Source organism: Phaethon aethereus (assembly GCF_964289735.1).
Source record: "Phaethon aethereus genome assembly, chromosome: 17".
NCBI classification, from domain to species: Eukaryota; Metazoa; Chordata; class Aves; order Phaethontiformes; family Phaethontidae; genus Phaethon; species Phaethon aethereus.
Window position 1 is genome coordinate 8984390 of NC_138593.1, and position 23857 is coordinate 9008246.

The 23857-nt window shown below is 41.1% G+C and overlaps 1 protein-coding gene across 1 annotated transcript in view; it reads left to right on the plus strand.

Annotated features, from left to right (window-relative positions):
- Positions 1 to 23857, plus strand: part of ARVCF (ARVCF delta catenin family member) — a gene marked incomplete at both ends in the record, with an annotated part of 165429 nt that overhangs the window by 101162 nt on the left and 40410 nt on the right. The window contains 3 exons of the mRNA XM_082007844.1: positions 14816 to 14933; positions 16206 to 16377; positions 23087 to 23158. Of these exons, the coding sequence (XP_081863970.1) occupies positions 14816 to 14933; positions 16206 to 16377; positions 23087 to 23158 (362 nt within the window). The remainder of the gene's footprint in view (positions 1 to 14815; positions 14934 to 16205; positions 16378 to 23086; positions 23159 to 23857) is intronic.

Genomic DNA, 23857 nt, shown 5'->3' on the forward strand with positions numbered 1-23857 from the left:
GAGGAGTGGATCTATATGAGGCGGTTTATAATACAATGGAGAGTGAACCAGGTGAGGTTAATTGCCAAACTAAGTACAAAAAAAGCATTTTGCAAGGCAAACTGTGCCACAAGGACTGAGAATCACACTTTTATTTGTCTACTCTGATCAGTGGGCTGTTCCTACAAATTTTGAGTACTTTCTCTGCTTCCCTTGATGGTGATGTTTTTATTTATTTGAGAAGTGTGTTTTCAGACAGCTCCCTTGGTTTTAGGCCTTCTCCTATCAAAAGGCATTTTTTGGCAGATGCTGGGGAGCTAGTTTCGTGGAATTACACTGAGTCTGAAACATGGATCTAGTTTTGGCCACAAACACTTTTGTGAACATGCTCATATTTTAAGCTACAGTGACTAAGGACCTATGGGAAATTAGTTCAGAACGTGATCTACTGAACCTATTATTCCTTGCAAAGGAGCCTTTTCTGGTTAGAAACTGTCTTTGCAGTTCTGAGAGCACCTTGAGAGTAGGACAGTACATGCTAGAAGCTGGGGTCAGGAGGAGTCCAAATGCAGTCTAAAAAAACTGAAGAACCAACATTTCCTGAACACAGTCTCTTTCATTTTGTTTTTCTTTGAGATAAAATAGTGGAGATGCACTGTTAAATTCTTCAGCTTTAGGATGAAGTCAATTAGTTTAAGCAAAACTAATAAAGATTTGGCATCATACCTTCTGTTGCTCTGAAATGTACTTCTGTCAGATCTCTACTTATTAATGCATCTTCAGAAGTTGGTTCATTTCTGTTTCTTGGGCTTGTGGTCTCTAAATTGCAGTAACTATTCCCCTGAGTTAACTTCACAAATGAAGAAAGTAATGAGAAGTGTTCTGAAAGGGTCCATTACTGAAATTATTTGCAGTCCCACTGGAAACTAAGGTCCTTTAAGTAGGCTCCAGACGTCACAGATTTTTACTTACTGGTGTCTCCTTTTCTAATGGTGTTCTGCAAGAGGAAATTAGTTGTAATGGGGGATAAAAGGATTAACTGAATGAATATGAGGTTCTCCAGTAAGTGTAGACAATAAATTGATCATTAGTAGACTAACCTAAATCCACATAATAAATTTTTGTTATTATGTGCATCCACTTGAACTTCTACATTCCAGGGTAACTTTGGGTTTGTTTTGTTTGTTTGGGGCTTTTTAATCTTAAAGTAAGGTACTGGTTTTACAGGACATGGAAAAGCTTGTGCCACTTGGGACATTGCATTTTTAAGGCTAATGAAGGGGGGTGTGGAGCATAGTAGTACTGATACACGTACGTTAGAGTATTTGAACTTTTGGTAATTAAAAGTGGTCCTGATGCACTTCAAATGCATCAGGACAGCCGCCAGTGAATGATGACTGCCTCTGTTGTTGAAGGGGAGAAATGGATTTCAGTCCTTTCATCTATAGTCTCTGCTGGCATAGTCATGTGGGACTCTCTGCTTCCTTGTGGAAAATTTGAAGCTTCAGTCAGATGTAGGGCAAGATGATTTTGTGGTTGAAAGTAGTTGCTGAAGGTAAATGGAGATGTGATGGCGGGTTAGCAGGGAAGGGTAGTCTGAAAAAGGTAGTTTGTCCATGTCTCTGTTGTGCCGTGGAAAGAGCAACCTCTTGCATAGGAAAGGGGAAGAAGTGTCTTGCTGTCTCCTTATTTCTTGCAGTGAGATAAAGTGAGTCCAGGACAACAAAGATGCAGGAGTGAGCGAGCTATGAGCTGTCTTTCAGTTGATTGTACTTCTTGTTACGATGTTGGTGATATTACATACCTTTTGTAGAGCACTTCCAGATCTAGGGATAAAAATGGACATCTCAAAAGTAATTATCGTTACTACTGTTGGAAACAATTTTGCATTGTTTGTTGAAATCCTCTGCAGCTCATCCTTAACAGCACCAGCAAGATAAGATAGTTAAGGCCAGCAAAGAATAAATTGTTGCAGCCATCTGTCTGACAGACGTCAGTGTTTAAAAATCCCTTTGGCTACTTCTCTCTTGTTGACACCGTAGTGAGTCCTAGACATTCAGTTTTGCATGAATGGAGCTTATTGCAGACTACAAACTGTTTACCAATTTGATACTTAACTGGGAGGTTAGTCCTCTTGATGGTGCACCAGCCTCCTTTGTCCCCTTTGGAAGTGAGCCTCAGGTGTGCACAGCGTTGTCTTCCAAAACAACTGAGAGAATCTTTGAACTACTGAGGTTTCAAAAGTCCTTGTGGTTTAGATACCTAAGCGGAAGATGGGCATTATGCATGCAGGACAGCATTCATTTCAGTATCATTTTTTCAGTTAATGAAGTTTATCAACAGATGTAGGTAAGTTTGTTTCAAACTCGTGATTCGCAGCATGAACTGCCAGTTAATTATTTGCCTTTTTTTTTTTTACACTGCTTTCTCATCTTTACTTTGTTCTTGATCTAGATCTCTCCTTTGATAATGTGGAGCCTTGGAAACACTTATTTCAGAATAATTGAAAACAAGTAATTAAAACAAACAAACAAACCCCAACACTTATTTGCCTTTACCTCTTCTTCAAATTCTGATCCATCCCATTTTCCTTTCCAGTCCTATGCTGTCAACAATACCTTCCCCCCGTGTAATTTGTGTCTCTCCCTCCTCACTTTAGGCTGGAGTTCAGGTGCTGGTCTATGTCCAGGTCTCAGTAGGGCAGGGTGAACGGCATCCTGCGTAGTTAACTTGGCCTGTATGTGCCTGTGGGTGGATTCACGTTGGGTATTAGCAGCACAGATAGTGCTGCAGGTATGTGTGGGGTGGGAGAATGCTTTAGCAGAAGGGTCAGTAACTGGGCCAGTATCTTAGCAGACGTCTATACCCGCACCAGAGTTGCTTTACTTGGGAATTAATTTTGCAAGATGAGAAGCATGATCCATGCATTCTTTTGCCCCTTATCCAAAGCTGAAGTAGCTTACTGGCTTTGTACCCACTTTCTGAAGTAACAAAAAAAATTCATCTGTGATGCTTGATGTTGATTTTAGTCTGTATAGATGAAGGATTTGTGCTCAGGAATGGATCTGAGCTGCTATTTGAGAAAGCCCTGTGCATGATACTGAGTAACGTTGGACCTGGTCGTTTACAAGCTGGAAATCAGAGAAACTTTGCAAAGTTTATTATCGTCAAGAAAGCCATTCAGATACTCTTTCATGCAGAGTTCAATATTTCTGAGATGACCTGGGATACTTTGTGATGTCCATACCAAACTACCATAGCTAACTGACAATGTATACATAGCCATTAAGAATCAAAGGAAGAAAAGGCAACTGGTTGAAGTTTATATTGACTTTGGAGAGCAGTGTTTATTTTAAGGACTCCTTCTAAAGTGAAGCCTTTTCCCATGACTGTGGCCGTTGTAGGGATCTTTTGAATCCTGATCATCTGGAACATGAGTGGGTTCTGTGTGCCATCCCACTCCATTCTTGACTGGCCAAAAACACTTCAAACAAATGTTTTGGGAATTTTGTATTCCCCTTTGCAAAATAAAGACTTGGCAGCACAGCCAAGCTGCAAACTATGATCTCATAATAAAATTTATTGCATGCTTTTTCTGTTATCTTTACCAAGAAACACTGAAGTTTTCAGAAACTAGTGCAAGTGATGATAATTTTGTCGCCATTCTTGCCTTGAGATTAGGAAAAAGATGTTTCTTCTTGCATTGCTGTGTGTTGTTTCTAGGGGCAGACCCTAGATGATGAATGGATCTGCAATATCTGTAATAGTTTTACTACTTAAAGTGGTCGTGAGCCTTGTGATAGATGCTACCTCCAGTATAATTTTATAAAATAAAGGTATTCTTATATGCTGTTGAACCTGTTGAGAGAAATAGGTATGGTGAGAATCTGGAAAGGAACAGTAAAAAACAAAGCAAAGACTGATTTATTGAAATTAAGTGGATTTTTGGTTATGGAAGAATAGGACTGAGGAGGAGGTAAGGAAGACATTTGCTAGGAGAATCATTAAATATGCACAGATGTTCCTTTGGAGTACAAGTTTCATGTCTTTGCGTTGTATTTTTTTTTAGATATGTGGAGAATGTCTGAATGTTGCTTCTAGTAGTTACTGTTTTGTGTTTTTTTTTTTTTAAACCCTAAATCCCTACTGGGATTTGCAGTCCAGAAGCATTCATTTTTAAATTGTACTGTCCTCCACTTTAAATAATGTAAGGATTTGGTGCACCTTAACAAGGCTATTTCATGATCCTTCCTACAGCTTTGACCCAGACGTTAAGGCGCTTTAGGAAAAGCGTACAAGTTGAATTGATTGCAGGATTGATGGAGCCCCAGCTAGCTCACAGGCACCCAGGCAGTGTCGAGACCTTCGCTGTGTCTCCAGGTTTCTCTAAGGTGCTGCTGTGCTTTAGAGGGGAAGTGCCGCATCTATGGGTCAGAGAGTGCCGCTTGCAGTCACATTGTCTTTTTTGTTTTCTGGGTCGATATCCACCATCATTCCTAGTTCTCTTTAAGCAGCAGGGGTTTTAATAGTTTAAAAATGAAATTCGTTCTGGGCTTAACTGCTGTTTTCTGCCTAATTACTTTTAATTCTCCCTTGGATTTTTTCACTTCTAAGAGGACAGAGTAGAACTGAGTTCCTAAATTGCCAACTTTCTAGCCTGATTCCTGTGCTAAACTGACCTGCTGTCAACAAATGTTAAATGAATTAATTTGCATAGCAAACAGATGCAAAGTGCTCCTTTTTCCAGGGTACCATCTGTAGTTGCAGCATTTCTTGTCAATTCTCCAAGTACACAGAAATTCGCATTCACAAATAGCCTCAGGGTTCAGAGACCTGGCCGTGGGTGTACGAACACAAACAAACTGCACCCACTTGACTTCCACTGAAAACATGCGCTCTTCAGATCGAAATTGCACGTAACAGCTTGTCCAACATCAGCTCTTGAGAAGGGACAACCTGGTGGCTAGAGCTGTAACAAGTGACTTGAGAAGTATGGATTTAATTGCTGTTCTGCTACTATTCTGACATAATTACAGGCAAGACTAATGGTATAAACCTTTTTGTGGTCTAATTTTTATTAGCCCTATCTTCTTCTGGTCTTAGTGAGGTTCAGGCTTGTAAGTACCTGAGTAGATCTGGACTTCAGTCACTGATCTTCACTTTCCTGTCTTTAACATGGGATTGGCACCTCTGTCCTTGCCTTCCCCTGAAGTTGGTAAATACCAGTAGTTCAAGGATTTTGAAGTGGTTGATCCTAGAGACAACAACGGGGAATAAGCACCTCCTGTAGGTATAAATTAGGAGTTCGGTCGCATGGAATCAAAACCTAAGCGTTAATGGTAAGTACGTGATACAGTATTTGAAGGCATGAGGTAAGAACTCAGTAGATTCAGAGCTGAAAACACACTCCACCAGGATGAGAAATGATGGGTAAATATCCACAGGCTCCTGTTACTTTTATGTACTTCAGAGGTAAGAGGACTGCAGGAGCTTGATGGTAAATCTAAATACTTAGGATGTGCCAAATAGAGGTTTTTCTATGAGAATGTCTTAAGACTTTCTGAGGAGGACAGAGAGCGTTAAGGTACACACATGTACATCTTGTCCTGCAGGTGTAACTTACAGTGCTTCAGTCATACGTAACGCCTCTTAATGGTAATGGACTCCTTTCTCAAATCCTAATGTCTTTATATACTTGTGAATATGCCTATGCATGCAAACACCTACAGCACACTGCTTGTAGCAGGAGTGTGTGTGCATCTGTGAGGTGAAGAAGATTGTCAAACAGAGTCTGGGGTCTTGTTTTGGGAGAGAAGTCCTCTCTCTTTGCACTCTGGAAACAACTGTATGAGTGTCTTGGTGATACTGGTGTGTCCATTATTTCTTCCCATGTCTGCATGCTGAATTTAAGGAAAGAAAGAAAGGAAGGTTGTCAAAGCCAGGTGCTTATGCCCTCCTTTCTTCTTAATGATTAATGTATGTCTTTTTTCTTAAGAGAAGTGCTCGGGAATTGGAGCTTTCAAAGTGAATTACTTTCAAGCTCTATCCATCTTTAAATCCTGCAGGCATGGTAATAGTATGTGGTGACAGTCACATAATATTTGTCCTACCTGCACTCCCATATACTTGCAGCAGCCTTCATCTCCAACTGACTGAAGAAAGAAGGCACTTAAGTGCAAATCTTTGAGCTGGAAGCACTGTCTAGTGAAGAGCAGAGTGCAGGAGGTGAAGCTCAGGTGATGCTGCTGCTGTGCTGCCAGCCAAGCTGCCCTTGGTATCAGGGGAACTTTGCTTTTTGAAGTGTAGCAGAACAGAGAAGATATGTAAATGTGAGTTTTCAGCTGCCAGCTTTTATTTTCTCATTTTTTTCAGCAGCAAATTAGTAATTGAGCTTCACAAGTCTAGCATTAGTACAGAGCCCTCCTTGCAACAGCTACATTTCTCCCCCACTCGAAAAAGGATTCTTTGTCAAAGTCATTTGATTTACCTTTTCCTCTTTAATTGGTGTGATCCCCTATCATAGTTCAAGTAGTCCTTTTGTATGCTTTTCTTAGGGCAGTTTTTTAACCAAGGAGGCCTGGACAGGACTTCTTACAAAGCTTAGCACTTCTCTGTCCCACCCAGAGCAGATGAGGGCAGATGTTGCCATGTCTCTGTCCACCCACCCACTGTGCTTGGAGGCTGGTGCACTCATATTGTTTTCATGCTTGGTGTAGCCTTCAGGAGATCGCCGCTCCAGAAACGGGAGCTAATGATACTGTCAGTGTTTTGTTGTGCAACAGGTACTTCTGAACTGGACTTTTCAGCAAAGGAATAGTTCGGGAAAGACAAAAACTGAACAGAAATTTGTCTGTGAATCTTCACTTGGAGGCAGCAAGCAGCATGGAAAAGGGAGAAGCTTATCTGCCCAACCCAGACTGGAAAAAAACCAACTCAAATTAAAAATCCACACAACAGAGACGAGTGAGCGAAGGCAGTTTTTTAATTAGCTTACTGATACTGTGCAGGATCACAGCATATGGCTGTCCTGGGGCTTATATGATGAGCAGAGCGTTTAATTCGTGCTAGTAAGGAGCTGTTAGGGTTCCTCCTGACAGTTCCTGATGTTTAGCTTGTAATATAAATAAATTATGCATAGATTTTAGCAGCAGAGACATAACCTAGTTACATGCAACCTTAATGCTTTACAATCAAATCCGAAGTATAAATTTGAAGTTGTGCACTTGCTTACTGCCTTCTGTCATGACTTAGGAATGAATCTAGCTCCCTCTCCCTCGGCTGTCAGTGAAGGGAATCTACAAAAACGTCTGTTGGTGTGGTGGAATGAGACAGAAACTGACTGAAGACTTTGCTTTCAAGACTGAAACAAAGATCACTGCAGTCACTGTAATGGACATAGTTTCCTTTGGAAGGCATGTGAGCCATGATCCTTTGTTAGAAAAATACTGCATCTTTTGTGTATTTTTGAGGTTCTTTTCACATTGCAGCAAGCATGTGTGATAAAGCAAGCAGAACCCCTTAGTCTTTCCTCCAAGCTGAGGCTGAAATAATTTGGAAGCTAAGTAGCTGCTGGCCATCATGGAATTCTTTTGTAGTGTGTTTCAGCATCGTTTTGCATGACATGAGAGTGGGCTAAGGCACTCCAAGCAGGTCATGCAGGAGGTAACCAGTCAACATTTTACTGAAAAGGCATTACATGATGTTTTGGATATAGAAAGCCAGAAATGACAAAGGATGGACTTGACATCTGTACCGTGTTAACCTGCTGGCTGTCGAGCCCCTGCTTTTTGCAGGGAGCTCTTTTAGACAGTGCTGACATGAATGAGAGACGTGGGACTGTGGTTTGTAAATCTCTTGTTCTATGCCAGTGTCGCTGGAGCGCAGACTAAGGTTGGGAAGTCCTTTTTCAGGGGTGGGCTTTGGTATGTCCTCTTTTGAGCATTTGACCAACTAAACCAAACCAATCCCTTTATGCAAATAGCTGGAAGGGTTTTACATGCAAGGCAACTGGGGCTTGCTCCTCTGCTTCTCCCTTGGGTCTAGCTGGTAAGTGGATGCTTAAGTAGAGCAGAAATCTCCAGCGGGGTCTCCTGCCCAGGTCCAATACACCTGTTTGCAGTTGAACAGCTGCTCCCTACCTCATGTCACCATCAGCAGCGCGCCCCGATCTTTCTGTTCATTTGGACTTTGGCTTCTTCCTATTTTCTTTACCATATTCTCTGCTTGATTTCCCATTCAGCTGTCTGCTGCCAAGTTCCATGGTGTTGTATAGGGCGCTCTGACCAGTGCTGCCTGGATCAGCCTGTGTCACAAGCAGCTTCTTTCTTTTTCTCTCTTATTTTCAGAATGATGAACTTAATACCAATTAAACTTTCCGGTATTTCATGTGAACTGAAGTATGGAATTCATTCTATTTCTGCATGAAATGATGGAATGATTTTAAAATGCTGTATATTCCTCCATTGGGACATTCAGTACCTAGAAGCACGCTCGGAAATAGAGTACATTTAATGCAACTATAATTTATCAGTCTCCTTTGGCTGACATCCAAATAAAAACTTCTTAATAGTGAAACAAAGTATGGGTGTGGAAGGGGGTGTTTATGGCAAGGGTTCTGACTGTCAGACTAGGTGGATAGAATAAATAATATATTTAAATTAGACTTGTGAGACCCTTGTAGTTTTATGTCAGCTGAGGTATATAAGACTCAGTGTTGGGACAGCAAAGCCTCAGTGATGGTGTTAGTCAAGGTCTAGCGAGGTGTATGTACTGCCTGTCAGCTCCAGCACAGCATTGCCAAAACTCAGCCCACTCGTGAACTGCCACTCACTCAACCCAGCAGGAAACCGCGGTCATTTGTATCTCGCTGGCTTGTAACGATTACAGGTATCCTTATCTTCTTCAACAGTGCTGAGACAGACTATAGAGGAGCCAATGTTACTTTTTAGCCTGGCAACACAAAAATAGCTACCGTAAACAATTCTCTACTAGTAAAAAGTAGGATTCATTTGGGCAGTCGGAGCCCCTGCGGAGTGCACAGAGACTGTTGAAAAGAGCTCATCACCATCTCAGCTTCGGCTCTCGTCCACGCTTCTTCCAGAGAAAGGTGGAAATGTTTCTAGGAGGATGTCTTCAAAATTTCCAGTTCAGCTATTTATATAAAAAACAAAGTCCTCAATCTTCTGTCTTCGTCCCCAGCTGGGCCTCTAAACAAAGTGCTTTTTACACCCGCTGAACTGAAGCAGGATGGTAAGCGTTCGGTAACGCGCTAACCTCTAGTTCTAGTTTCACCTGCAGCACTGTGGGATAACAGCTGATGGCCCTTTCCAGCCAGGTGGCAGGCACAGCAATAGTCTTGGAAATATTAGTTTTAATGTTCAGAAAAAATGTCTCTCTCCGATGTTTGTATTTTCAAGTTTCTCTTTATCATTAAAACAAACAAACAAACCCCCAAAAAACCCCAAAAGCTCTCCGTGTCTCCACTCTATCTTTCACATTGTTAGGGAGAGCACAGTCAGGGCATTACTACATGATTTGCATTGAAATAGTGCAAATTAAGTGCCATGCATTTAATTACTTCTAAATCTTTTCTCATGAGGATAATTTTGGTGTGTGGCACAGATACCTATCCTAGAGGTAATGAATACCAGCTCTGTTCTGCAGATGTAAACGTTACGTTCAGACTTGCATATTACTAAGAAGACTACTTGGTGATAATGATAACCTCATCTAAAACATGAACAGATTTCTCAGCACATTCCCCGCCATTTTCTGAAGTCTTTAATAACAACAGACTGGATTCCTAGCCTAATGTGTTTCTACACTGGTAGGTGTTTACTTTTATTTAACATTTACTTAGTGCTTCTCTGTTTTGTTTTCCCAGGGAAAGCATATATTTAAATATCCTTACAAATCCTCTTTCACTAGTCCTGTCTACAGTCTGGACTCCAAGAATTTGAGGAAGAATCCAGGTTGCTTTTTCCAGCTAAAGGCTGTGGATTTAAAGTCTCTGGAATGAGATTTGCGCTTTACTGTTCTCCATAAAATCAGTCATGCAGTTGGTTTCCTTCCTATGTAATTTGAGTATTCCATGTCTTGCTCCTAGAATTGCTCTTTTGAGTGTGTTGCATGTTATTTACAGTAAGCACACTGTGAAGCTTTCTGTTACCCTTTGAAGTGTGATGTGAGAGAGATACTATTGTTGTTTTTAAAATACGTTTTTCATTTAATAGACTCTTGGAAAAGTATTGAAAAGCAGGGAAAGTCAGGGAAGGCAGCAGAGGCCTCTCTGGGGGTGAAGAGATGAGACAAGGGAAGCAGACTGTACAGAACACCAGAGATCAATGGCAGGTATCATTTGTCACTGTTTTGTGTAAAATTAGTTTAGGTAGTTCCTCCCACCCGTTTGAACAGGCAATCAACTTTTGTTTTCATTTGTAACAGGATTTTGCCCATCATCAGTGCCTCAAAAGCCCTGCAGAGTTACTGTTTCAAGTTGTTCAAACTTTAAAAGTATCTTTGACTTCATCTGTAGAGGTTCTTGATATTAAACTGCCCCAGCAAGCAATTCACTGAGATCATGTGTTTAATTCCAAAATCTTTGGGCCATTCGGGTTGTTGCATGGCAGCCTAGCTCCTAAGTAACGGAGCTAACAAGCACCTCAGCTAGGGTTTTGGCTTCCTTTTCTATTCAGTGTCTTGTATCAAACACTCCACCAACTGAAGAATTAATTTTCTTCTGATTTAACGTAATGCTTGTCTAATGTGTAGAAAAGTTCCGTGAAAAGCAAAACTCTCTACTTTATCCAAGTCTGGATGCCATATGTTGCATATCTATCTGTTGCATGAGTTTCAGGAAGTTTCTGCCCTGGGTGAGGCTTTGCATTCCTTCTGTGAAGTGTCACCCCGTGTCAGATGACTACAAATCCTCTGTTAGTGTCCGCTGGAATCTATTGTCTATTTGTTGATTTTCATCACTCTTGAAAGAAGGATGTTTAGAAACTTTGCTTTGAAAGGTTCCTTTGGAGCATGACTAAGTTACATCTTTCATTCCATAACATGTAATAGGTGCGTAAGGTGTGTCAAGACCAATTGCGGTGCAGATGTGAAATTGGAAGAGATTTTTCCTGACTCTGGCCAGTAGTGCGATATCAGGTTGGCTGTACCATTGCAATTTCTGTCCTTTTTAATGACCAATACTAGCACTAGGTCTCTCATCCATGCAATCACTTTTGTCTCCATGCTACAGTCCCTCCGGAAGACCTAAGATGTGAATTTGACTAATAACTTACCAGGTGATGTTTTTCAAGGAGGTAGATAGTATAGAGTCTTAACACCCCGAGGCAGAAGTGCAACCTGGCATTTTCCTGGGTTGCAGGAGCTTTTGAAGGTTGCTCTGGATCATGGAAAGCATCTCCTGGGATTGCCAGATGAGAACTTACTCAAAGCATACTGTCTTCATTTTCACCATGCCCGCCTGTACTTAGGGGTGTTTGGCGTACTAGTGCGTGCATCTGAAATGTAAATGTTCCCATGGGAATTGGCAGATCTTTGCTGCCTCTTGCAGTATTGGAGCAGCAGAAAGACCAGACTCTGTGAAGCTGGTGCTGCTCTCTCTGGGCTTAGTTTTTCAGAGATTTTTGTTGCCTAGACTCTGTGGAGAAGAACGTGATCTGAGCTCTCCAGTAGGTCTGGGTTATAGTTACAGGTTTTGTTGTTCCATGTTAGATAAAGCCCATGGGCTGCAGCAATCTCGTTGCCCAAGGATGGAGGACTAGGCAGAATCTCGAGTGTTGGGTATTTATAAAGCAGATGTTTCTGCATGACATCCTCATAAGGATACATTTTCTGATGTGTTAGCTATGACATTAAAACTGCAAAGTTTGATGTCTGCATAACTTATTCATAGCATTAATTAGCTATTAATTTGATCCTGCAGAGTTTTCATGCTTATTTATGGGTGATATATGTGGGAATTTTTTCTTGAGGCATTAATTTTCAGTAAATTTTTCTACAGTTGAAGATAGAGCAAGTGATACCAGCAAGCCACACTCCTACTGATGCACTTTTATAGTATCTTTTTCAATTATAACCTTATCAATGTCTACCTTATTCCTAATACAGAACAAGAAATAAGAAAGCAGGATACAAAATATTGTGATGCTGTTGATAACCAAAGCAGTAAAACAAATGGGCTACAATATGGTAGCACAAACGGACCATAGAAATCTCTTATGAATGGGCCATCGGGCAAGAAAGGTGTGAAGGATTTTTTATTTTTCAATTTGATTTATTTCTTCTTTGAAGTCTGCAAGTGTTCCATATGTATTTTAGCTCTCTATTTCTAAGACTTAATGAGGGAATAAGAAATGTGATACACAGCTCCAGATAAGACCATGTTTAGTGCATTTCTGTCACCCTCAAGCTTAGTAAGTAATGTTCCACTTTAATATTTGTGCTTGGAGGTGGAGCTGTTATCATTTATTGTTATAACTCCTGAAAGGTATCACGGAGAATTTGAATTCTAATTTCAGTTTCATAAAGAGTTTACATTAAAATTCACATTTGGGCTTTTGATATGAAAGGATTAGTGTAAGTGGAGATGGAAAAACAGCATGTAGAATTCTCTCTTCCATATATCCTGTGGAATCATATTTTAATAGCCACTTTACCTGCCTCGTATCAGTCATTGCTGGAGGTGAGGCTGTGTGTTAGGATTTGGGGAAAGGATTCATTTATCTGTGCATTTCATTTGTGTTCTTAATTGAAAGTTAATGTGCTGTTACAGCAACCAGCTCACAATTAAGTGTCTTCAGATTTTGAGAGGTCTCTGAGAAAATGCGTTTTTTTTCCTAGTCATCCAATTAACATACCAGCCTGCCTGGGTGATGGGGGGACATGGGAGGGGACCATGATTGATTTGTTAATTATTTGGAGATTGGCAGTCCCTCTAGTTAGTTAAAAAGAAAGTTGGCTGCACGGTCCTGATAGCAGAAGGTAATGACTGTCCCCTGAGCTTTTGAGAGCTAACCTTACACAGGTTTGTGGAATTCAAAGACCCTGAAAGCTGAAAGGTTGGCTCTGTTATTGCAGAAGTTAGTACATTTCAGCTTTGGCAAAACTTCCCTTATAGGTTTCACCAGTAAACACTATTAAGAGTCGTTCTGTCACTTCATTCCCCTCCAAAAATAAAATTTTAAAAAAAGAGAGGAGGAAAAAAAGGCAGCATTTGGAAAATTTACTTGAATTTTATTTATTTATTGGGTCATGGCAGGTTGATGCTTATGCAAGGCTGGGCTTCAGTATGTAGTGTGCATGCTCACTGGACCAAGTGAGACTAAGTTCATAGCTCCCCTCTAACAATTTCTGCAGTCATTGATATACATGCAACTTTAACAACTCCGAGTAGCCTTTCACTGCTCTGTCTTGCGTCTTCTACCTGTGCCATTCTCTTGTGCAATACTTCGAGAAATTTAAAGCCATATAAACATACTGACTGTCATCTTTCACTTTCTAAATGTGACTGATCCAGGCTTTGTGCTGAATCTGCTGTACACAGTGTAAAGGGTGGGCTTTAGATATCAAAACGTGGGATTTAAACTGGGTGGCAGTAACTTCCAGTCAGAAAGCTGAGGATACAGAACAGATTTGGAGAACCTTTTTGTTGTCCCTCAAATGGGGTCCGGTGTGCAATAAGCCAATCTTACACCCAGAGCAGAGATATTTATTTATTTCATGTTTGCACAAAGATGGGTGCTAGGGGATAATTCCACAAAGCTAGCGTACCACACGAAGGAATTAAAACATATTTATCCTGTTACATGATTAGCAGAAATAATGGAAAACCCGCCCAAATTTACATTCATTGGTTAGTGATCACCATATCGCTTGCTATTGGCTTGTTATATTTAAATTAGCTTTTCTTGCCATGTAAATTAGCACGCATGCTCTTTACAGGTGGGGGGGGCAATTTGCATAGACCCTCAATTGAGTTGGTGGTCGTGATCTCCCCCTGCAGCCTTTAACTTTACCCCAGTTACTGTGGCTCTTTGCTGACTTCAGGCCAGTAGTGTTCTTCTGTCCTTGTTATCTTCCTTGTAACAAGATGTCTCCTTGAAGACCCTCTTATGAATCCCTCCTCTGGAGGTGGGTGATTAGTAAGGCATACAAAGTAATCAGATCTAAATTAAACAGTGTCACCGCTATCTAGACATTAACCCAATCATATGGTTGTACTCAGTCTACACTTTGAGCAGTCAAGGAGGCAGCAGTTGTACATGCTGACTCCCACCCGACTTATTTGGAGCAGATGGGGGCCAAAGAAAGTGAAGAACAATTTTATATACAGATTGGTTACATATAATATAGCTTATTGTACACCTGTTTTTAATCTTTTTCATTTTTCAATTTATGTGGCTATGAATGCTGCTGAGCAGTCTTACGAGTTTGCATGTTTTTCTTTAGGTGGTGAAAGTATTTTTCAGCTTAAAAGTTCTGGCTTTGAAATTAAATTCTTAGTTTGAGTATTGTTTGCTCTGAAAACGCCTGTCCACTTTAAGGTATATCACTGGACTAGCCAGCCACTTGGAAAAATGTGTTTTGAAAAAGGTCACAGGCACCTCTGCGACTGTGTTCCCCTTTTCGTTCAGATTTAGGGAGTTGCAGATGGGCATTGCCCATATTTTACTGAGATTTAGTAGGTTTTTCAGACTACCTTGCCTCTAAATTGTTCATCCAACATAATGAGCTCTTTAATAATTGTAGTATGAATCGACACACCTTCAATTTTACGGTCAAAGTTAGAGGGCTAAATTTTCTTCTAAATCTCTCCTGTTAGGAATGTAAGTTCGGATGGAGCAGAAGCACGCAGAAGACTGAGGGAGTGTGATGGCTTGGTGGATGCCCTCCTTCATGCTCTACAGTCTGCAGTTGGCAAGAAGGATACAGACAATAAGGTGAACTTAAGTTCAAGCTTAATGGATGTTTCCATTAATTTATGTTGAAGTGTTGGACTGGGATCTGACTTTTATTTGCTAGTATCAGAAGGGGATTATGCCTGTCTCAAAAAATTTCGTAGCTGTCCTTCTCTCATCTCTGTCGTGATATCCATGGTACTACATGGGGTATCAGCATGATGCTGCTATGTTACCTTGTGTGGCTGATGAGATGAGCAAAGGCAAGTGGTTGTGATAGGTGGGGAGAGTAGTCCTTTGTTATTGTCAGTGACATTATTGCTGCTGTTCTGCATTACTTAACTGACATTTACAAGTGCAGTCTCCAAATCAGAATTGAGTCCTGTTGTATTGTGCTTTGCAGAATACCAGCAAAAGAGTCAGTTCCCATTTTACAGACTTTGTTCAGCACCATCTCTAAAGACTGCACATTAAGATGTGTCTTCAGACCTACAGCACTTTCATTATGGCTTTTTTTTTTTAGGTGCAGATTTTGATTAATCTGTTTTTATCATCGTCTCATCCTGTGGTGCTTAAAAGCATATTTATATGCATAAGGAATAGCATAAGTTTAACCTGTTTAAAAAAGAAAGAGCCTACTATTGCTTTATAACACTAGTAAGGCTTGTAAAGCATTATTATTTTACTCCTTTTGAGTCCCACCATGTGGTGGACTGTGCAAGGGAATTCTAAAGCCCTGTCATTTAATCAGATAATTTTGGAAGTGGATTTTGTAACCACCTGGTGGTTTCCATTGCAGTCCACAGAGCATTGTTCTTGTCAGAACCTGACGTGCTGTGGATTAGCTATTATTCCAGGACAACGTGTGTTCTCATAGAAATCCTCACAAGGCCTAGATTTTGACCCAGAGGAAATTTATTAAAATTGGTCTCTTGTGGATTGTAAAGGTTGGAAGAGTGGGAGAGAGGCTTGTGTTGAAATAAGATTCTTCTATGATCATTTTCCACTGTGTGTTTGATCTTTGGGTGAATTGTATTCTCTATGTAATATCAGGTGGTATTTTTGATTAGAGAGTTTTCATTTCGAAGGGGTACTATTTATGAAGCGCTTCACTTCTGGAAGAATAAAATTGGTTTTAGAACAAGGACAAACCTTAATTTAAGGGTTCGTGACTAAATCTTCCTTGAAAGCTACATTCTTTTCACGGGGCAGGTGGGCTTTTTTTAAATTCCCAGAAACCCTCCACTGTATAATACAATGGTTTGCAAATAAGAGGGTGCAATACTTGTTATAACATAAATTTCTCTGTAACAGTCTGTGGAGAACTGCGTGTGCATCATGCGGAACCTTTCCTATCATGTCCACAAAGAGGTCCCCGGAGCTGATAGGTACCAAGAACTGGATGCCAGTCAGACTACAAGCATGGGAGGCTCTCAGAAGAAGAAGAAAGATGATGCTGGTTGTTTTGGTGGGAAAAAAGCTAAAGGTATGTGTTACAGAGAGCTGAGAACTGGAAATTAATTTGAGGGGTAAATTTTGCTTGTGTAGGCCTGCTTCTTGCAAGCACATTCATCATGCTGGCTTATAATGATGCAGTTTGTAGAGGTATGTGTTTGTAGTGTCGTGGCACGTGTTCATCTCCCTTGTTGCGTTACTACTAGATATTTGGGAATTTTTTCCACAATTGCTATAGTTTTATTTGGCTTTAAATAGGAGTGGTGCATGCTGACAAATGACGCACTGCTGTTGGACAAAGGTGGATGTGCTCTGCCTCTTCTCTGCGTTGCTGTGTTCCTGCATCTGTCAAATCTATGCTTAGTCCATTTGCTTGGCTGTATAGCACATGTCACGGCCTCTGGAAGCCAGGCCAGCATCGTTTGTCCCCACACATAGGTAGTCTTGTCTGTACGTCTTCCATGCCTCCAGTCTCTCACATTTGAAAACAAACTAAAAGCCTACCCTCCCGCTCACAACCAAAACACACAACCTCCCAATTCTGTCACTCTTTCAAGTAATTTAAATTGCAAACATGATTTTGTAGCTTTTAATTGTCAGTCACTTTTAGACCTGCTCTCTCCTCTGAGGCATGAGTGTTGCAAATGAGTTTCATTACAAGAGAGGATTAATAGTCTCTGTAACTCCCCTTCCATCTTTCCTTTAGAAAGAGACACTCAAATTACATCCATTTTCTTTGTTGTTTTAGAGAAATGACTATGCTAGGATGAATTCGGAGATAATTAACTCCATTGTCTTCTAGGCTCCATTCTCCTCATTCATATGTACTCATATCCTGGCTTACTATTTATAGCCAGGTCTAAGGAGGTTTTGGTCCTGAAGAGCTGATACAGACAGAGTTGTTTGAACTTGACTGACTGTGTGCTGCGTGTTACTCTTCCTTTGATCTGACCTGTACATGTTATTAAAATGTTACGTGTTTCTGTATGTGTTAGGGAGGTCATCACAGTGTGAACTTGCTTTTGCAGACTAGTCTGTCATCAACTGGATTTAAACTGTGTTTAAAAAATAAATAAATAAAAATTGATGGGAATCTTTTAATGACTAGGGGGAAAACTGAAGAAAGTATTTTACCTGCCTGGCCAGCCTGTTCTCACAGTGAATGACTAAAACTTCAGTGTGATATCCTTTGGAAACCTTGAACATATGCTGACTCGAGCCTGTTCCCTGCCATTTGCAGTCCCTGTTGTTTTGCTGCTTGAGAGCAACACAGTCAGTAAAAACGTTTTTAGACATAAAAGCTGTAAGCGTGCACTGTGGGAGGAGGGGAGCATGCTGATTGAGAACTGTCATCATCCTCTTGATGCCAGTGAAAAGAGAGCGCTCTCAGGTGGCTGTCCTCTGTCAGGGGTCTGCCTGTTTCCTCTGGGGCCAACCTATAGATACCATCTGTGTCTGTATGCCCTGATAGTTTCTGTTTATCAGCCAAAGTATCTGATCATGTCTTTTTGGACAAATTGGTCTCAAAATCATCTGACACTGAGGATGAACCCGCAGATTTCAGTGAGCAAGGCAGGCGCTCAGTGACAGCTTGCCTTTGGCTCTGCGTGTTCAGCAGGAAACAACAATTTCCAAAGTATATTTTACTGTGGTTTCCCCCTCACCCGTCTGCAGTGCTCTTTTTAGTGTGCTGTTCTCTAGAGGGAAATCAACTGGTTATAATGCTGAGCTCACAACTGGTAGTATGTAGATCAGAATGATAGAGGGGGACATGCAACTGTAGTGTTTAAAAAAAAAAAAATCCATTAATAAATGTGCTTTTAAAGTCATAAAAAGAAACCTCCTTTTCTCAGCATTGAATTTATGTGAATAACTGGTTGAACCTGCCTTAATTTTCTCAGTCTAGGGCTTTAAAATAGATCAGTTCTCTGCCCCTCTTGTTCACTTAATCTTGCAGTGTTTCCATGTTTGTTTTATTTTATTTCATGGTCATTGGTCATAGCATTTCAAACATCTCTGCAAAGGGCTAGTCACCCTTCTGTCCCCTCAATTCTGTGACCACCTTTTCATTTAATGAAAAGAGGAGGGAAAAAAAGGCTATGCCGAGAAAGATCTGGGTTTTTTCAGCAGGAACAAAAGGGAGAAAGTAGAATATCTTGTTTTGGTTTGTTTTTTTAATTGATGAAAGTTCTGTAGTATTCTTGTAATACTCAGTTTTTGAACCTATTCTGTGAATTTCTGCCTCTTTGTGACTGTTCCTTTGTACTGCCTGCCTTCCTGTAAATTTTTGTTTTTCTTTTTCTGCTTTTCTGGTAATTAGAGGAATGGTTCAATCAAGGTGAGTCTTTGCAATACTTTCTTTTCGTCATCGCCATAATATGCTTTGTTCAGCTTTTACATGCAAGGCTAAGAGCTGAGATCAAGGTCTTGTTCATTCACCTTCTCCTCTGCTCTCCCAGTGCATCCTCCTGTTCATTTCAGTAGGCATGGAAATCCTCTGAGTGAGCATTTGCAGTTTGGTTTTCCCACACTGAGGGTAAAAAAGACCAAGTTTTATTCATTCCTGGTGTAAGTATAGTAAGGGAATTGATTTGCAGCTGGCCTGATAACCCCATGAAAGAGGGGACACCTAAGCGTGCAGGTTGCCTCACCAGCCCCATGACATCAAAGTACGCCTTTGCTAGCTTGGTTTGGGTAGCAGTAGCCATGAAGACTCAGCAGCTTGGACGTGTATTCTGAGGGATTCTTGGTATTTTGTCTGCTTGGGCACACATGCCTGGGCTGCTGCATCATTATTACTGGCATTCCGACTAGCTAGATGAAGCTAGTAAATGCCTCGGGGGTTATGCCCTTTAGTTTCTCGTCCCAGCACAAGTAAAATTGCAATTGGAATACACAAGGCTGAGGCTAAAGTTTCCCTCCCTTGCTTCTCATCTGGGAAGTTGTTAAGCTGTGAGTGCCCTGGAGACTTCCATTGTGTCACTGAGACTGATTCGGGGGTAAAGGCAGGGTCATTTTCAGTTTGTGACACTTGCTTCAGATCAGTGAGCCAAAGAAGAAATGTTGGGGGGCAAAAAAAAAAAAAAAAAATCTAATTGGTCCACCCAACAAATGGTGCTCAGTAGTGTGCTGCGAGACACTGATTTCAGACTGTGACTAGTGAGCTTATGGAGGATGGGCATGTTGGCAAGACATTGCTTTCAATTGGCTCAGCCCTTGCTTTCTGTCGCTCCGCTGCAGTCCGGTTCAGTGGGTACATTAACCAACACAGTATCGACTGTTGGGGAAGTGTGTTGTGAAGAATCTTGTTCCCTTCAACTTTTTTTTTTTTTTAAACCAGAAAGAAAGCATTTGGGAATTAATCCTTCAGCAAAAATGGTCTAGCTGAATAGCTGTTTTGATTATTCGGTAAAGCAAAAGGACATTTGAGGAAGAGCAACAACAACATTAGTGGTTAATAATGCTGTGTCACACTTCAAAGTCTGTCCTGAGTTTCTGACAGATTGAAAATGCCGAAGGTCATGTTTTGGTTGTTTCTTACATAATGAAAAGTAGTGGGTGGAGGGAGAGGGAAAGAATTTTAATCCCACTGTTTCAGACTGTAAATTGCATATTGCGCAAGCAAGTCTCATGTCAGGCAGTTTTCCCAAACCAGAGTGCTGTGCCAATTCCTACAGCCAGGTCTCATAAAACAGACCTGTCAGCAGGCATGTTCAAAGCTGTCTGTCTCTTGGCAAAGTTTGGAGCCATGCTTCTGATCCAAAAGCATCGTCTTTTCTCTGGCTTACCTTGGGCTGGAAAACTGGGGGAGCAGGGAGATGCATAGAATGGCAGAAATTGAGATGTACAAAAACAGGGTCTTAAACTTCTTTGCTACTGCTAGTGTGGTCATTTCAGCATCCCTGTGCACCAGCACTACTGACAGGCTTGAGTGACAGAGCGGATGTTCAGAGATACAGAAGCTGTCAGTGAAGCTGGTTTTCTTATGATATCAGTGAGGCCAGGGGATGACTGAGAGCTTTGTAACTGGTAGGCTCTTGAACCTGCTAAATTTGGTCACCTTTTCAGAAATGCCAAACCAGTATTTTTGGGTCCTGTGAAAATCAAATGGGAAAAATACGAGCTGGGCCACAGATTGAAACCTTTGCCTTTTAGATGGGTTTCTTCTGGAGTCTTCTTACAGCTTGATCACCTTCTCTTTGTAGGAAAGCCCTGGAAAATGTAGGTGCCTTGGGTATTTCTGAACCTGGCCCTTGCTCAATTTGATTAAGCTAAGTAATTTGTAGAGTTGAAATCCCCTTGGTCAGAGCTCTTGTGTTCTGAATTGCGTCCATTTGTAAACAGCTGGCAGCTTCTGGGTTGAACAGATGTGTTTTTTCCTGCAAAGTGGGTTAGTTTCTTGGAGGCCTGAGAGACAAACTAGCAAGAGCTTCATAGAAGACAGACAATATTTGCAATCTGGCCCCAAAATTGAGAGACAGCAACTGAAGCCCACAGAGCACAGGTGGAGCATGCTGTCTTAATGAAAGATCGTTTAGTAAATAGGCAGCTGCTTCTGCACTGCTAGCTCTAAAGATGTAGCAGCCAACACTGCTCTGCTGAACAATCTCTTCCTTAAGAAGTTGTGCACAAATATATACTGCTCACCAAACAGCGCACTGGAAAGGAGGGAACTCTGACTGTGCCATCTCGGTTCTGCAGGGCTAATAGAAGTACCAAACCCCAACCTTAAATTATAGAGAGAACTTCTGAAATGAGTAGTTGTATTGAATAACGTCTGGCGCTCTGAATAAATGTTCTGAGGTTTAAACTAGCTAATGCTAGAGATGTGAAATTCGAGGTCATGTGAAAAAACAGCATGTCCTACTTGTAGGTAAGATGGAGTCACATTTATTGGTCTGCCTTAAGTCTGTAATCTTTCCTAAACACTGGCTTCCTTCCTTTTCTTCCTCTGCCCTGCTTTTTCCTGTCAGTGCTCTAAGGGTCAACAAGGGTTTGCAGCCAGTAACTGGGTTCAGCTGCCATTATGAAGTGCAGTGTCCTTTGGTGATGCACAGTGTTTTTTCCTTCTGGTATTTGGTTCCCCAAGCAACGTGTTTCTGGTGCCTTCATGAAGTGAAAACTTGATGGAGGGCTGCAAAGTGCAACTAATTCCTGTCCCTTCCTTTAGAAAAGAAACCTTTCAAAGGGCTGGCAAGGTACCTGGCTGCGTGACCTTTTGGCAGCTCGGATGGGCTTTTTCATACTCTGTGTAATTAAGCTACTTCAGATGAAGAGAATTTCTAGATGCATGTTCTGTTTTGCACAGTTGGCTGGTATTCTGTGTTGGCATTTCAAACCAACAGTGTATGGTATTTCCAAAGAAAGGGAGGGTATGGGATACTATCTGAGGGGTGGTTTTTTCCTCTTAATGTTATTCCTAAATATTCATATCGGTATTTTAAAGCTATATTTCTTCTCTGTATGGTACTGCATACATTTATCCTTTTGGCAAGAGGAAAGATAGAGTGACCCATTGAATTCATTGTGCAGAAGCTGTACCAGCTCCCTGCTATAACAGGGCAGGGATTGGCCTTTCCCATTTCGTGACCTATTCCCAGCCAAGAGTCAGACTAATCTGCATGTTACATTTTCAAAGACCATTTTCCTGTTTGCTTTTAAGCATCCTGACTGGTGGAGCTTTCAGCCCTTCCTGTAAACCTCTGTTAGCAGCCTGGTAGAGTGTCTGTTCAGAAGCCACCTCTGGCAGCTTAAATTGTGTTGTTCTGAATTCATCCCATCGCACCTGGCTCCCCTGCTCTTGAGGGAGAGGGACTAAATAACTTCATTTTCCCCCTCAAAATAATTTGGGAAAGCTAAATTGCACACTGCTGTCCTCAGAAACCTGCAGATTGCCGCATTTCAGATCTCTCTGGTTGCTGTCAGTACTTCTCTGATGGCAAGATGCCTGCTTACCCCACAGCATCTATGCAGGCTTACCCAAGGCAGTGTGTCTCCTTGCGGGGAGAGGATGAAAATTAACCCTTCCCTCCCCAGCTGTTTACATAACCTTGAATTCCCAACCTAACTAAAACTAAAGAGTCCAGGTTTTGTTCTGCTTTCTGTGAAAGATTATATAAATTAAAGCTGTTGCAATGGTTTGAAACTGTCTCTTAGCAAAAGTATGGAATTGTTTCCATTAGTTTCTAATAAATAGTCAAAATGGCACTTTATTGATTGTAGGGCAATTCAAGGTTAAGTTGTTGGCTGCTGTCTGTATGATATATTAAATCTAGGCCTTCCTGCCTGATAGTCACAATGAGAATAGAGGCTGCAAAGCAAGCCTGTTGTATATTGCTCTGCTGCTCAGTTTCTGTTTCAGCTAAGCTTCAGATCAAAATTCCTCTGTGAAAATAACAAGTAAATACTGGGATTCTGAGAGAGGGGCACAGCTTTGCCAAGAAGAGAAATGGCACAATTTTCCAAGATTTTAAGCACTCTTAAGACCCACTGAAATGCTAGTGCTAAGCAAGTTTGTCCATCAACCTGAAAGTAGCACGGATTTTTGTTCCTCAGTTGCTCATGCTAAAACCACAGCTATGCAGCTGGATTGCGAGTCAGATATGTACAAATACGGGTAATAGTCTGTGATTTATATTCTGAGTCTATATCTTCTTTCGTCTTGTAGATGCACATGACAGTAACTTACCTGTCAGTATGCTGACTGTCTTTTCCATCTGTTGTCTTATTTTTTTGCACAGGAAAGAAGAATGGCGATTTGGACAGGAATTTTGATACACTTGATTTGCCTAAGCGGTCTGAAGCAGCAAAAGGTAATGCTAATGTTTGTGCTTTTGGAAATAGCAAGTAGCCTGGGAGCTGAAGGCTTTTAAGGAACTTGGGACATGAGCATATCATGACGATCTTTCTTTTGTATTCAGTTAATTGAAATAATAGATGTGTCAGTGCTTGTTGTTACCTAGTATTCAATAGTGGATATAACCAGCTTTTATATAAAGCTGCTAAATGGGTGGAATCTTGTAGAAGCCCATCTGATTTGGTGTTAGGTGATTGTAACTCCATAGAGAGGTGAGTGCATGCTCCCTTCCTTTACAACTTCATTTGCAAATTGCCTGCACTAGATGTGACTGTAAGGACTTATAAAATGCATCAGGTACTTATCACTAACCTATTCCCTTCCCTGGCATCTCTGTATTTCTTCGGTGTTCCAATGAATCGGAGACTGAGGGCAGGGAATGAGTTCAGGGGTTTTTTTGTCTTTACTGATAGTCAGTCTTCTCCTGAATACTGTATTGCTCCCTGTCTATAGTGAGTAGTACTTGTAGTTTTCAAAAATCGTGAAGTTCACAGAAAAATTCTTCTGCATTGTGCTTTTGTATTTGAGTTCTGGGAGAGGTGAAATCTCTCACAGTCAGTCTGTGTTCCCTTCTGCATGCACACTGCTCTGTTTAATTGGAGATTAGGAAAAGATTTGGGATCTCGTCAGATTTCTTACAGCATTGGACGGTGTT